Raw genomic sequence first — 16,891 nt, 5'->3', positions numbered from 1 at the left:
CATACATACATAATTTATATGTATGTACATGTGATTTACTTAGAGAAACTGAAAGAGGAGACAAAAGGAATGGTACAGGACCATAAGTTTGTTTATTGCTGTTGGTTTTTATTTATATACCAAAGCCTTATTTTGTAGTCCACAATAACCTCAAACTTGCCATCCTACTGCCTCATCTTCCCAAGTACAGGGATTCTAAAAGCATCCCATGCTAAGCAGCATGAGGTTCAATTGGTTAAGAGGTTAGCCTTGATTTTATTTCCATGATGGAGAATACATGGGGCATTGGTCACATGAGGGAAAAGTCATTAATTTTACATGCAAAAGGAAACTATGAAAAGATATAATCCATCAAATTCACTATTGAAAGCACAATATGCTATCATGTGAGTGTGAGAGAGCTGAGATGAAAATGGCCACCAGATGGAATGGCCTGCCTTTCTGTAAGTGAGATTGGATGCAGCCCAACCTCAAAAGTATTAGTAGTATATCCTTTAGGTAAATGCATGAGATGACCCTTTTCATTTACTGATGATTATGTAGTTTTACCTCCATCTCAATTTTGATGACTGTTTTGATGTGTGATAAGGCAGATAAAGTACATGGATTAATGAGTTACATCAGCATTTGGGACTTCACGAACTAAGAGAGAGAAAAATATGTTATAATATATGGGAAAAAGTGGCCCTTAAGCTATGTCTATCTCTTAATTTTGTATATATGTAACCTTACACAGCCAAAGGAAATTTGCAGAGATTTGGTTAAGACTTGCTCAGGGGAGCTCCATCTAATCATGTGTATCCTTAGAAGTAGAAGATGGAAGCAGGGGCATATTACAGGGGGCTAATGTGGAAGGTGTCAATGTTGTGTGTTGTAAATACTGTATTAGCCATGGTTAGATGGAGAGGTGGGGGAAGGGGACACTATCCCAAAATGGCTCAATGAAGCTGGAGAGGACATAGAGATGGATTTCTCTTAGAATCTTCAGAAAGGGATGCAGTGTTGCTAACACTTTGATCTTAGTCCCATGGGACCTATGTTACAGCTTTGTCCTGTTGGACATTAAGATGATATATTAGTATAATCTTAAACTTTTGTGTTCGACATAATAGGTTATGGAAGAAACAAGAATCTAGTACTTATATAAATAGAAAACAGTAGATTTAACTTGAGTGGAAAACAGTCTCCAGGTGAGCATCTACATAAGTACTAAAAGCAGCCATTCCAGTCTGAGCAGCGATGACAAGAGGCTCTTGGTACAGTGGAAAAGGAGATTATGCTTTAGAAAATCATGAAGGAACTTGGAAAATAACTTTGTGAATAAAATGCTTGGCACATAAACATGAAGAATGGTGTTTTGATTCCTAGAATTCATGAAAAAACCAACCAAACAAACAAACTAGGCATGGTGGTATTTCTGTAATCCCGGAGATAGCAGGATGACAAGCATGTAGGTTTACAAGGTAAAAGTCTATGCCCAAGGAGGGACCATGTTTCAAACAAAAAGTGTGAGCCCTGAGGAATGGTCCCAAAAGGTGTCCTCTGACCTCTACATGTGCCATGTACACAAGTACCCACACATGCGTAAGGAAGGAAGAAAGGAAGGAAGGAAGGGACAGAAGGAGGAACAGAAGAAGGAAGGGAGGGAGGGAGGAAGGAAGAAGTGATGGCATTAAAAATAAAGAGCAATGAAAAAGAAAAAATTAAAAATATCTACCTAAGAAAGCCATTGTCTAACTACAAAGGGAGTTAATATGGCCAAACACTTAAGCAATTTTTGAAGAGTAACACCATGTATTATATTTCATCAACTGAAGAATTTTCTTTGAGAAGTGACTGAGCTATGAGAGAGAATGCCAGAGATGACACCTTTTCATAGCCACCATGAAAGGCAGCTAACAATGCTTCTGGCACTGTAGTAGTATAGATGTAAATATTGCTTATTATTTTCCTAATTAGGCAACCACCAAGCTTATAGCAGCATATAAAACTTAAAGGAGTCAACGCACCCTTGTTCCCATGAAAAATGAGGGATAAAGAAGAATATACTGACCTTCTAAAGGGAGGTTATCAGATTTTGCTCAATGTTAGTGAAAGGTTAAATATGTTTTCAGAATACTATTTAAATTTGAAGATAATAAGAGTAGTGTGGGATGAATTAGCATTCTATATTACACAGTAAAGGATATTATTGTCATTGGTTGATACATTGGAAATATCATAAAGAACTAAGAAAATAACCACTAGAAATGATTCAAGATCTACTATAAGGATTCCTGTCATGACCAGGTTTCTGGTAGTGTCCGAACATTTTCCCCAGAATAAATGATTCTTTGGGGCTTTTTGATTTTTTGGTGTGTATGTATGTATGAGTGTGTGTGAGTGTGGTGTGTCTATGTGTGTTATAATATGATACAAACAAAAACTTAGAAGAGAAAATGTTAATAAAATCAAACTTGAAATAGTGTTTGCATGAAATAATAAAATAATTTCTAAGTGTCTAAATGAATTCTAAGTAAGAATGGACCAGAAATTGATTGTAGAAATAAGAGGATGAAGTTTTAAAAATACACTCAGAGAAGATGATATTTAAAATATTGATACTTTCACTGCCACATAATAAATAATGAAACATTGCTTATTCTTGTGAAGTTCTATTTATACATCTAACTTAAAATTCCAATACTTAACATTTCTGATCTCTCACTTAATTCTAAATTCCCTAAATATTTGAGACAGGGTCTCATTGTTTACACCTTAGTGTTCTGGACCTTATTATGCAGAACAGGCTATTGTCAATCTCTTCAAATTCTGCCACTTCCTCTCCCTGCTGCCCCAGAGTGTTGGGATTAAAGACATGCACCACCACACCCAGGAAATTCTAAAACCTCCTTTAAAAAGAAGAAGGAATTAATATTGTAACGATGTTTTAGGGCATACGGATTTTGCAGAGACTAAGGTAATTCAGATAGGTTTTCAACAGCTAGTTGTGTGAAACGGTAGTTAGTACACAGGTTTTGGAGTTTGGAGTTGAGTGCAAAGTTAGTTCAATTTTCGTGTTATGTGAACTCAGGGCTCCCCTAAAATTAATTTCTCTTAGAAGTCACATACAGAACACCTAACACTTATATTGTAGGGAAAAATGTTAGTGTTCCTGGAATTTTTATGAACTTGAAATTCTTTTCCAAACAATCTCTCTTCTCCATCGCTAGATCTGTGTTATTCTGAGGGTTAAGTGAGAGCACATCAGAAATGCCAGTGAATTTCTGTCTTGTCACTTATTTTTGCAAGATTGCTAAGAAAATACAGATTCTAATACAGAAAGGGGACTACATGCTGTCCTTTTTCCTTTGGATCTGTACTTGTCAGAATTAAAAAAAATGGGAGTAATCATCAACAGTGTATTTCTCGGGATTTCAGTCTACTGGAAAGATCCAGAATGCCCTGCAGTGTCTAGCACAAGATTGCACCACCTACCCTCAAACTGGATAGCACTTTGTCTAACAAGTTCACATTTACAGGACTAATAATGCCTTCAGTTGTACAAGCTTCTCCAGGAAATCAAGCCTCTGCTGATAATGGGTTAAATCTTTGGGAGAAAACAAAAAAACTGCTAATTTACTTATGCTGACTTCGGGTACAGAATTTAACATCAATAGTTGAGAAATTTAGATTCTGAAATATAAAACCAAATTCAGGACTTTTGCTGCCCCAGTGAATCAGAGAGGGAATCACCATAGCATTTGCAGGTTCTTGTGGAAAGAAACTATTTAAATTGGTCCAAATGAAACTCTTATATTAAAAAAAGCATTTTCTGTTTACTCTTCTTGGAATATGCTATGATGAATTGCAAACATATAATGTGAAATAAAATAATTGAAATAGTGCAAGCAGCAAGGTCAATTGTTTCCACTAGAAATAACATTCTTCCTTCCATGCAAAGCATTCCAGTCAGATGTAAAATTCCATTTGGTCTATTCGCTTTGGGACTTTTCCACGAAAACACATCTCTCAGCTAGGGGCCAAATAAAAATGTTAAGTCTTCATAAACTGGATTTAGTAGTAGTAAAAAGAAAATGGAAATACTGTTATGACAACATGAACTGTGGCACTAATGGGAATGGTGTTTTGTCCATGCCTAACCAAACAGTAGAAACCATGGTAAGCATTTCCGCTAGCACAAAATTAATTTAATGCAAAGAACTGCGTATCCAAAAGAAGAACGAACTAAAGTAAGAGAAAGGAAAATCAGAAATTAGTCCTTCCAGGAAGCCACTAGCTCCTTCAAATTGGAAGGGCAAAGACAGGAGGGTCTGAACCACAAGGTGGAAGGAAGCTGGGATTAGAGTGGTCCTGTCCACCGAAGTTGCATGCAGAAAAGTCACTGGGGCATTGAGGTAGCTAATAGCAAAGGGTAAGGATAAACTCTTAGGGGGCTGGACTTGGCCTCCCTTCTTGTTATGGTTTGGATGTAAAATGTCCTTCACAAGGTGGTGTGACTGAACCCATGGTCCCCAACTTCAGGCAGGTTATGGACTTTCAGGAAGTAGTATCTAGCTGGAGGAGGCAGGAAGCTGGGAGTAGGCCTGTTTTGATTTCAGCTCAAGGTCTCTCTGCTTTCTGGTTTGTACCAGGTAGCCAGCCTCAACTGTGTCCTCACAACACCATAAGCTCTGCAAAGTCTGCCCCACCATGACACACTGTACCTTTTACCATTCATCATCTATGCCTTCTGCCAGACATTTGGTTACAGAAGTGAGAGTCGTAACTATCACACTCCTTTACCTGCTGTCTCCTGCCAGGGGTTGCCAAGAGCACCTGTGAAATATCTCTGTCTAGGGCCAACTCTATGAGGGTGCAGAGCACAGAGAACAGCGGGGCAAGGATCTGTGGGCAATGGGGGCCCATGCACAGCCCCCCCCAGCACACTCTTGTGTGCTTCCTGAAGTGCTTTACCTCTTTTTGAAAAGAGTTAACTCTGCATGGATTTGGTGGACTTGTAATAGGAACTATCATCATGGCTTCACAAGGCGTTGCAATGTGAGCTTTGATGAAATCCAAGACTCTTCCATGTCTGCATACAAATGTCCACATAATTATGGAAGTTTTCTTTTAAGCTTAATTATGTTAAGTGAAGTAAATGCACCCTCTCTGGTGTGACTTCTCCCAATACTGAATATCAAAGTGACCACGTCCTCATCCCTAAGTGATACTTAAAAACAGCATTACAATCTAGAGCTTACCCCAAGTTTATAACACAGGACTGGGAGTATTGCTCAATAGCAGAGCAGTTGCCCAGTATGCTCAACGCCCTGTATTCTATACCCAGCACAGAAAAAAATAAAAGTAAAGTTTATATAATTGTAATTGGGTTTCTATTGCTGTTGAGAGACACCACAACCATGGCACCTCTCATGAAGGAAAACCAGTTAATTTGGGTATCTTTTTTTAGATGTTTAGTCTATTGTCATTATGATGTGTCAGAGAGATGTGCAGGCAGACATGGTATTGGAGCAAGTGCTGAGAATCCTTACATCTTGACTCAAAAGCAACAGGAGATGGTCTGAGACACTCGGTGGTATCTTGAGCATTCATGAGTCCTCAAAACCTATCTCCACAGTGACACACTTCCTCCAAAAAGACCATACCTACTCCAACAAGGCCACACTTCTTAATAGCGTCTTTCCCTTTGGGGGCCATTTTCCTGCAAACCACCACAGGTGATATGTCTTGGTCTGTCAAGTGTCCCAACATGCTCTCAACCATTTCATCCTATGGCTCAGTCTCCACGAGTTGTACATCACACACTGATAGTTTGGCATTCTTGATTAGTTAAAGCAAGATTGCTAAGAGTCTTAGTCTAATTGTCTTTCTATAAAAGTACCATGAACTTTATACCTTGTATATCATATAAATGTATACAGCAGAATTGTAGTAGCTAAGAAATCCAAGACCGAGACAGTAGCGCCAAGTACTGAGGACCCATTTTTTGCTTCAGTTGACAGTGATGTTTAGCTGTGTATTCACATGATTAGAAGAGATAAGGCATCTCTCTTGGTCTTGTTTTTTGTTTTTCTTCCTTTAAAAAGTGTACGATAGTTTTTACATGTATTTGTTTATTTTGTGTGTGTATGTGTGTCAGCATGAATGTGCCATGGTGTGTGTGCAAGTCAAATGACATTGTTGGAGTTGGTTCTCTCCATCTACTTTATGGGGTCCAGGGATCAAATGCAAGTCTGTAGGCTTGGTACCAAGCAATTCTAACCACTGAGCTAGGTCACTGTCCCTAGGTCCTCCTTTGCAAGGGTGTTAACCTTGTCAGGAGTGCTCTGCTTCATGACAATCACCTAAAGGCCCCACCTCTCAGCACCATTACCCTGGGCTTGCAACATGTGTCTTTAATGGGACATATTCTGTTCTTCATGTCTGAACACAGATCACCTGGAGAGCAAGTCTCAGCATGTGTACAACATCTTGGATTTTAAAAAGGACTTTATTAAACATACCCTTCTTCATTTGGACTAGTACTCATTTTATAACTGTTTGCCGAGACTCTTTTACAGCCACCCCTAAGAACTCTCTGCTTACCTTATCACTGCTGTTCAGTTCTGATCATGCCTGTATTTCTGAAAATATATCCAATTTGTACTTATGCCTAAAATATTCCAGAAATCATCATATTTCTTAAGGGGATTCAAAGGACACTTCTGAGCTCTGAGGGCCTGCTTTCCATACACTTAGCCTATGGAAAGAGCTTGCTAATATGTTCAGAATCATGTGAACTAAAGGAAGCAAGGAGCTTAATTTATGGGAATCTTATACAATACTCCCTGCTCAGCAGATATGTAAGTATGTCTTCAAATGAGATAATTGCCACCTAAGAGTATAGAGCTCAAAATATGACACATGTGTCACTAAATATACACAATTAAGATAGGAATCTATATAAAAGTCTTTCCAATTTCCTCCCAGAATGCTGTTCTTTCAGTGCATTGACATGTGTGAGCTAAGACAGAACATCAGACTGTACTGATTGAGATTCATGCTTTCTTACTTTTTCTTAATTATTCCTTTTAAGTTGTAGTTTAGAGAATCTGGGGACTATAAATCATTGCTCCGCAGAAGGGATAAAAACTCCAGGCTTGCCCCAAACTTAAAACAAGAGTAATCTTACTCCTTTAAATAATAGCCAGCCAACAAGACAATCAGAGATTGTGAGCGAGCTAGATGAGAGAATGGAGAGAAACCCTCTTCTTCATTCCATCTATTTTATTTTGCGAAGTTTTAAGAGAGTGTGAAGAGGTTTCCCAGTGACAAACAGAATAAAAGTGCCTATTGAAGGGTTGTTTTCCAGCACTGGCCCCCAACTCCTCCCTCCCACTACTGGGAACCCTTTACACACAGCATCCAAGATCAGACCTCCTAAGCAGAGCATCTTTCTCCTTGGAGAGTTTTCTTGTTGGGACTTTAATTAAGCTCCTGCCAGGCTTGCAAGCCTCTTAATTTTACCTTTCTTTCTTCTTTCTTTCTCCTTCCTTCTTATATCAGCCTGCTTGCCAGGAGTTGTTTTCCAAGCTGTCACTATTATAGTAAATGTACCCTATGATATTAAATTTAGTGATATTCAAGTATTTGTTTTTCCAACTATCTACAGCAAAGTTTTCTTGCAGGAAAAGATTTCATTCATTCATTCATTCCTGTCATTTTACTTCATATTGTGTATTATAAATGAGAGAACAATACATCAGAAAAAGAAGCTTCATGGAGTGATGTAACTCATCACCCTGTAGTGGCACCCATTAAAAGAAAATTGCTGTCACTTAACCTCATACTCTGCTCAGAAGCCAACTGTAGATAGTTGCTGCTGCTGGTGAGGGAACAAATGAGTGAGCCAAGAGAAGATGGTATTTCAGCTGATGATTTAACACATATTTAATGGAACACAATATTTAATATATTTAGGGTCCCTTGCAAGACCTCTTTGTCTGCAAACAGCGCAATTCTGAAAATATAAAGGCAGGGACTGGGAGTACAAGAGATGACCCCTTTAAAGCAGATTGCAGAAGAAGCTATTTTCATTTGAGAAAGCTTAAATTTGGTGGCCGTAAATAGATTTCCATCTTTTTTTTTTGGTCTGAATAATTTTGGTTTTAAAGCTCAGATAATATTGCAGGCTGAAAAATAAAACAAGCCACCCAAATGACAAAATCAAAGGATACAGATATGAGCACAGGGCATATATTCTGCTTTCTGTCCTCATGATCAGTATCGATCTCATTATTGTTATTAATGCTACCACACCCGGCTCCTTTCTGGGGCATACTTACTGATTGCCTCCACAAACCGCTCAAAGAAACTGTAAGGGAAGAGCGGTTCAGACAGCTCCCGGAAAAACATCTTCAGTGCTCCGGTGACCACGTGGATGTCCTCCCACTGGCTGTCATCCAAATTCAGCTTCTCTTCTGGGAAAACACGAGGAGAAATGGAACAACTGGTTTTAATGAAACAATTACAAGACACTAATTATTATGTTAATGTTTGCCTACTATCATCAGCAACCGTTAACAGCCTTCTGCACCTAGAGGTTTGGTGCTGTGCATGGATTTTTTTTTCTTCTCGTTTTCTGTAGGAAGGGAACATTTTCAATGGAATGCCATCTGTAGGAATGCAGCTAACAAAAAACAAGGGACACAAAGAGACAGTACCATTGACACAGTATGTCAGATACAGTTATTCCCATAATGCATCAGTATGAAAATTAGCATCACAGCTCAACATGATTCAAAGCTATTTGGTTTTGAGGCCGAGGGGCTAAGAGATGCCAGCGATGGCTGGCTCAAGGGACCGGCCTGAAGGCCTTGCTGAGCCAACAGGAGACATATGCTAAACACAGCAATAGAAAACGAGTTATTGCTTTACATGTGTTAGCCTTGCTATGTACAAGGGAATAATGGCTAACACTTTTTTTTTCTGTTTTTTCCTTGCCTAAATCTAAAGTCAGCAAGGAATAGAATATGAGGGAGAAAAGATATTAATTCCTTCTTATTGCTTCAGAAGTATTTTTCTTCAGTTTTCATCTCAGTGAGGAAAATGTACCCAGCAACAATATTAGACAGACCCCTGTTGGCCTATGCGGGCTATGCAAAGCTGCCAAAATGATAACACACCGACGACACACCACAAATGCTAACCAACTCTTTAGAAACATAAAACATATTTGCTTGGGAAGCCTGAGAGAGTTGCCACAAGTGATGCACTGAAGAACTTAGGTGCCGAAGTGAAGGTTCAGGAGCTAGGGAATGTGCTAGGTGATTATCACACCCCTTTAATGCTCGATAGGAAAATTTGGGATCATTCTCACAAAAGTAAGAGATGCTTGTTGTCTAGAAGTGATATCTTTACATATACACAAGAGGAAACAAGATATTATGACATTACTGCTGATCTGTAGTATAAGCTACATAGAAACGATGTTTTGATTCTGGTCTTAAAGAAACAAAAGCTTCTCAGTAACAATATGGAGTTAACTGAAAAGCCAAGAATCCTGGTAAGAACTTACAGGTATTTGGTTAACTGGAATTTTTTCTCTATTTTGATGATGTCTGAACTCACAGTCATATGCCCCCACAGTGTGAGCTCTATGAATGTCAATGAGCATTTTGCATAAAAAAAAGAAAGAAAAAAAGAAAGAAAAAGAAAAAAAAAAGAAAAATGTAAGAAAAGCCGAGAACTGTCACTGTTGGGATTCTCTGCAGGAGCTGTTTTTGCTAACAGTGTTCATATCCTTTTAGAAATATTAGCCCACATCCCTAACAGATCTTTTTACTAATGGACTGTTATTGTCAGGGCTTGTAAGTGCCATTCCTGCTCAGTAGTATTTTGCGAAAACGAAGGACGAGGTGGATCTGTTCCTGTCAGAGGGGCTCTCTCCCACTTCCTTTCAATCATAGTCCCTGCTTCCATCATAACACACTAGTATGACCCACAACAAAACCAGCAGAGAAGACCTTCTCTCTGGCCTGCAATCATTTTGATTGATTGTATTTCAACAATTAGTCTTTTATTTGGCTGCACACTATTGAAATAGGCCGACAGCATCTTAGCAGGCCAGCTTTAAACAGTCAACTGTTAACACAATAGCATCAAAAAGGGAGACCTGATGGGTTTACTGTCACTTTAAAGAACGGGGTTTTCGCATTGTTGAAATCTGTCAGATATTTTGAAATGTCCCTCTCACTATGGTGCCACACCCCCCGCGTGCCCTTATAATAAAATTGGTTTTACTCCTGATTAAATCATTTTCTCCCTACTCACCACCATACTTCTCATAATGGACCTGTGCGCTCTACAGCTGGTGTTCTTCCCATGGTACCAATTCTTACTTTATCTTTTAAGCACTTTGCTGCGAAGATCTCATGCAGAGTGCTTATGTTTTGTTAAGAGCTTCATTCTTAGAGAAATAGTTTAACACATGTTCTAAAAATGTTGTACAACTTATTGCTTAAAACACATTTAGAAAATGTATCAGTACTGTAGCTTTGGCACTGAACTTTAAGTGGAAACCTAAACATACACACACATGCAGGCAGACACATGCACACAACTTCCCAACTTTATTAGAAATGCAAAGCGTGAAATGGCGTTGTGGTGAGTAGATTAGAGACTGCTAAAGGAAAATGTTCAGAGAGTCCAAAGGAGCAACAAGAATGACAAATAACTACTCAACTTAAGGGAAATGCCATTAATGTTAGTCACTTTCATATATATATATATATATATATATATATATATATATATATATGTAAATTTTAGTGATTGTGAAAAGGGAGCATTTCTGTATGCAGGAAATGAAATATGACAATTGATGAGTGCCACTTCATTATGTCTGCTTAAAAGCCTTAAGCTGTGCTATTATTAATTTGTGCCATTTACACAAAAATTCCTAATATAGATATAGATATCAGTAGTAGTCATCATTTAAAGAAAAAATAATTTCAATTTTTAACCTTCAACAAGTAGCTCAAGTAAGCAATATGGCAAGAGTTGACATTAGTCACTTGAAATATGCTAGTTAATTTTTATATCCATCATTTCATAATCAACAAGTCCATTGTAATCCAGAGGGTCTCATAGTAGAGCTTTCAAGGCCACCATTATATTTAAACATGTAATTATGCCCAAATAATCTTCCATATCACAAGATCAGTATATTCTCAAGAAAAACTAATCATAACCCTTTCCTGGTATTGATAGGCATCATTCAAATACATCTTTATTATTTGTAGGAGTTTTCTAACCGGATGTTTCCCTTTTCTGACAATGTAATGTTTCTCAACAGAGAAAGGATGGGTGATCTTTACCCATTCTGGGATGTATAGGTAACATGCCTGGTCTTGACCTTATAGAGGCCAGTTGTGTTTTTTCCCAGGGTTGACTGTAGAAAATGGTGTCAGACATTCCCAAGTTATGCTCTGGGGCTACAAAATCTCCCTGGTTGGCAGGATTGTAATGGATGGGGAGGATGCCAGGGTCTATTGACACTCCTGTACAAGCAGTGCTTATGAAATTTAACTCATATGGACAAGGATTCCTACAAATATATATATATATATATATATATATATAATGAGCCCCCTAATATGCACTTTACAGGTGATAGTTCATTTCTATTAAAGTTATTATTACTGTGTGTAAGGGGTGGGGTGGGTGAACACATACTATGGCGTGTATTTGGAGGTCAGAGGACTGTTGTGGGAATTCTTTGTCTCCTTCTGCTGTGGGTCTAGGCAATCAAACTCAGTTCAGGAGGATTGCATGGCAAGCACCCACTGAAACATTTTGACAACATTGCAATTCTTAATTATTAACTAAAATAAAACCCTTTTATATAACAAAAATATATATAACTAGGGCCGGGCGGTGGTGGTGCATGCCTTTAATCCCAGCACTCGGGAGGCAGAGGCAGGCAGATCTCTGTGAGTTCGAGGCCGGGCTGGACCGATATCCTCTGAAACAATACAGAGAAACCCTGTCTCGTAAAAACCAAACAAAAAATATATATAACTATATTCCGGGTATTTACAACAGAAATAGTAACTAAAAATTATGTAGCATTTAACCTATAGAGCACTATGTTATGTGTTCTGTAATTATACATAAGTAGGTAAGACAATAAAGTAGATGTTGTTGGCATAATATACATTTTACAGAGAGAGTAAGAGGAATTAACTTGAGGACTTTTTAATGAGTGACAGGTAGTGAAACTGATATAAGGAGCCAATATATCCCAACTTCATTTAAAATAATTATACTTGTACATAATTTTGTCTGGCAGAAGAGGAAAGGCATATAATTAGTGTGAAGGGCTGGCACATTGACCTGACTTCAAGAATGAAGATTTTTACATTCTGTCCCTGAGTATCTTATTTGAGAGTGTGCTTTTCTCTACAAACTAACTCCAATATTTAGTAATTCCCCCAATCATTGAGAGGCTAATTCTTATATGAGCATATATGAAACAAACTGATCATCAAAAGAAACAGCATAGGAAACAGACTATTATGTGAAGAGGTGTTGAAGAAACATGATAGAGTGTAAAACAAATTATTTGGATATATAAAACATCGTTTTTAGGCCTGACTCACTACTGACACATTTTACATCTATTCATTTGTTTGTAAAGTGAAGATGATTAGAGAGACAAATGCTGCTATTGATGGGGAAACATCCAGGAGTTATAAAGAAACAAACATCCAAGATACAACTATAAGGTAAATAAAGGCTCAAAAGGCAAAATACATAATGGATGAATGCAAAGAAAACACTGAGTGAACATTATGAATCATAATAACTAATTTAGATAAATTATTTCAGTGTGATGTGGCTTACCACACAGGGTCAGCAACAGTATCACACACTGGGATCTCATGATGGGAAAAGTCTGGTTGGTTCATGCTGTCTCGTAATCCTTACACTCAAAATGTCCTGGGTTCTCTTGACCCTTTGCTTGGGATATTTTAAATATATCTTAGCTAGTGTATTTAAACATACAATGTAATTAAGGTAGATTATGATCGAGCATTCAGGTACTATGAGGCTTTCAAGAGAACTCTAATATATAGGAATATCTTACCCAACAAGGTAAGACTGCCTTGAGATGCCTCTTTGTGAAGGAGTCTTAGTATATTTTATCCATTTTTAGGAAAAAGGGAATTGTGCCAACCAAAGACTATGTTTGAAAGAGAAAAGTCTACTATCATTTCTAAGACAATTAAAGATAATTTTTTTACCCTGGAGACTTGGAAGATGGGTTTCTGATGGCCATAGATGGGCAATGGTGTCTTTTAAGGAAGAAGGAGCACTTAAGTATCACTGAAGATTTAATCGTCAACTTTCTATTACAGATTTATATACAGTTCTATAGATAAATACAAGAAGAAGTTTCTGGATCAGGTCTGAGTTTAACTAAATTGTTTTTACCTAATGTTGTTTGAAATATGGCCATTGATATCTAGAATTATCCAGAACAGAATACTGACACAAAGGTAAAGGGACTCTTCTTTGTATATTTAAAAATCCAAATGTTCTCTTTTTCATCCCTTACTCTGTAATGTTTTCCATGCCATTTTCAAAAGCTCTTTCCAATATCTACTTTACTATCACAATAGAAAATGGGAAAAAGACAACCCAGGTTATAGAAAGAATAGTAGCTCTGATTTCATTAATACAGTGAAAAGACTGATTACTCTGTGAACCTGCCATCAAGGATGTGGTACCTGCTCCCAGTGGCAAGGACCACGGCACAGCAACAAATCTTTCTTGGGAAGGCCGGCTGGGTGCATGACTGTCACACTGTAGATGCCAGAGAGGATGAATCTGTATATAATGTTTGGCTATAAAATAAAACTAAAAGGTAACACATATTAGAGTGAACAAAATGTCACTCTTTGTCTGTAAATAGACAGCTTCTATCTAGGCCGTTGTGTTTAAAGGACTAGATCACAAGGAAGTCAGTTGAGTCATTGTAGTAGCCGGACCTTTCCTGCTACCTCCTCAGAGTGAAGTTTGTTCTGATTTCTGGTGGGTTAGACAGGGTCAAAATTATCATAACTGGTGATGCAAACTCTGTGCCAAAGCAGTGCCTTCTTATGTTGTCCCAGTAGAAGCTTCTCTCTGCCATGCACACTGGTTATAACATGAGAATGCACCAAGGACATCATCTTAGAAAACTAGGACAGTTGGTCAGTTAATTTGTTTGTTCACTTAATTTTTATTATGCAAACAGGGACTGAACACAGACTGGATACTAGTCACTATGTTGTGTGCTTTAGGAAGCTGCAGCTGGCAGACTGCCTTATGTTCCTCAAAGGAGAGGGCTTTACCAGGTGCTCAGAACCATTGCTAAAGTGAATATTGACCAAGTTCTAACATTTAACATCTATGTCTATCCTCTACATCACACTCTGCTGACCTTGACAATCACTATGCCAAAATCAATAAATATACCAGCACCAAATGTACATGATGCTAGCTACAGGCTGAATCCCAAAACTTACACATTGTTTTTACTTAAGGCCTCATGCATGTATTTCAGAATATGACAATTTAGAGATAAGTCTTTTAAAGAATTAATTGAAAATATAAGGTCACATGGATTCCAAACACTATGACAATCCAATATGAGTAGGGTCCTTATAACAAGCAATGGGAACATACTGAGGGGAAGACTGGGAAACATTGGAGACCAGAGATGCCAATACAATACAGAGGTGTCTATACAAAAAACATCAATGATGACTATATCTATATAATAAACATCCAGGATAGACTCGTGGGATGACAACAACTTGGTTCTGGTTAGAAATCAGATTTCTAGCATTTTGAAGTAAATTACTGTGACTTAATGCCACCCACCCTATGGAAGTTTTGTAGTTCCAGCTAACTAATTTAACAGCTGATGGTTTTGCATAGTGAAAGACACTGTTGTGTTCCTAGATTACATCCTCAAATAAGGGCTATGTCACTCTTGTGGAATACAGAATACAGCGGTTTAGATTATTCCAGATTAATAATTATTTATATTTTAAGAAATAGCTTGAAGCCATGATTCAAAATTGCTTGTCTACTCTGGCTTAACATAACTGTAAACATACAGGATGCACTTTAGGTGCCAAGGAATAAAATACAATTGCCATTTTCTTACTCAGTCTCTTTTCCACAAATGCATTTACTGGAGAAGAAATTAATTGTTGTTCTTAAAGGTGGAGTCTTAAGTACCAAAGAACATCAAAATGATGTGAAAAAAATTTCCAGGCCAAGTTAATAGTCTATGGTCATTGCATCTATTAAAAATGAAGGATGAAATTAAATTTAGATGTGAAATTTTGTACTCCAAACACCAAAGAGTTTTCATTCCTCATAGTTTATGACAGAAATTTCCAGGAAACTGATAGAAGTTTTACTTTTTAAAATGATTCAACCTTACAAACAAAACAGGTGCTCCTGCTACACAGTATACATAGCCAATTCTATTCGGCCTTTCAGAAGCAGGAAAGAAGAAGGAAGCAAGGAGAAAATAGATGCTTTCTGAGATTCTAAAATTAAAAAAGAGAAAGTCCTATACTTTCCAGTGCGATATTGTGGCAGCCTATGCTGACTTGTTTCTATCTACTTAATATTACATCCATACCTTTGAAAGTCGTCTGAGATGCAAAAAGTCATGCACACAATGCCACAGCATAACATGACATCTCTGAGATCATCTTTTTGAAGGAGGCTGAGTTGTCTTCTACCACACCAAGTGGTGGAAGCAAATTTATAATGGGGTGTTTCTTTTTTTAAATGAAATCATCGGGTTTCATTTGCATTAAATAGTAACAGCAAATAGGTAGAGATGAAATTTAGGAAGCAAGCACCACAGATGGAAAGTATAACAAGTGTGGCACTGCTTTGTGCATTTTTAATTTACAGTGGCATAACATAAAACATCCTCCCATCACTATAACTCCATGAGTAATGGCACCTCATAAAAAGTGGTGGTTGACGTCACATTTCTCTCTGGGTGTCTAGATATTCTTCTGTAGGCATCTGGAAAGCACTGGTCTTGTACAGATTCTGACAACAACACCAAAAATAAACTGATTTTTCTTTAAGTTAGATCATAAAAAACTGATGTATTTCTTGGTGCCAATACATATTTCTTTAATGACCTTCTTGCTTAGAGCTTTCAACACTGTTCTTATTTCCATTCAGTCAAAGGCCTTTTGTACTCTACAGACATCATACACAATGGTTCATTTTATGTGACTGTCTTCTCCAAATAATAGATTCCAAATTTGCTTGAATTCCATGGATGATTTCACATATTGCAGCCTCCAAAGGGTAGAAAATCAGTAGGATAAAATTTAACAGTCACTTTTAACAGCTTGCTTCATGTTGGCCCTAAATGACACCATTGCTCATTTGTCCAATCCAGTTCCTGTTACATTATTTAATATCAACCTAAGGGGTCAGTTTCTATAAACGACTATGCACAGATAATCATTCTGCTGCATGTGCACACGGGGATGTTACTTAACATTGAACTTTTGTCCTTGTTAGATGTGAACTTCTAAGTTCATATGAGTTAAGTGAGGTCTATATGTAATGGACCAGTATAGACCTACCATTCATTACCAGAAAGTATACTGTTCACTTTGCCAGTGGCAAATGTTTCCAGACTCTAAAATTAAACTCTGGCTTTCTTTATTGTCCTTACTAGATTGTTGGAATTTGTTGGGCAGAAAATGGAAATAGTGAACAGAATAGGGACTTGTCCTAGAAGTTAACTTGTTGGTTTAGAAGTTAGTTTGTAAATAATCCTTCAAAAAAGTAGAAGAGGTAAGTAAAATTG

At 37.6% G+C, this 16,891-nt stretch overlaps 1 protein-coding gene across 1 annotated transcript in view; it reads right to left on the bottom strand.

Annotated features, from left to right (window-relative positions):
* Positions 1–16,891, bottom strand: part of Arhgap15 (Rho GTPase activating protein 15) — a 591,993-nt gene that overhangs the window by 123,304 nt on the left and 451,798 nt on the right. Inside the window, exon 12 of the mRNA XM_013112601.3 lies at positions 8,328–8,462. Coding sequence (XP_012968055.2) covers positions 8,328–8,462 — 135 coding nt within the window. The remainder of the gene's footprint in view (positions 1–8,327; positions 8,463–16,891) is intronic.

The sequence above is a fragment of the Mesocricetus auratus genome, unplaced genomic scaffold, assembly GCF_017639785.1.
Source record: "Mesocricetus auratus isolate SY011 unplaced genomic scaffold, BCM_Maur_2.0 Super-Scaffold_100004, whole genome shotgun sequence".
In the NCBI taxonomy this organism is placed as follows: Eukaryota; Metazoa; Chordata; class Mammalia; order Rodentia; family Cricetidae; genus Mesocricetus; species Mesocricetus auratus.
Note: the sequence above shows the minus strand (reverse complement) of the source record. Positions and strands in the feature narration are given on the sequence as shown.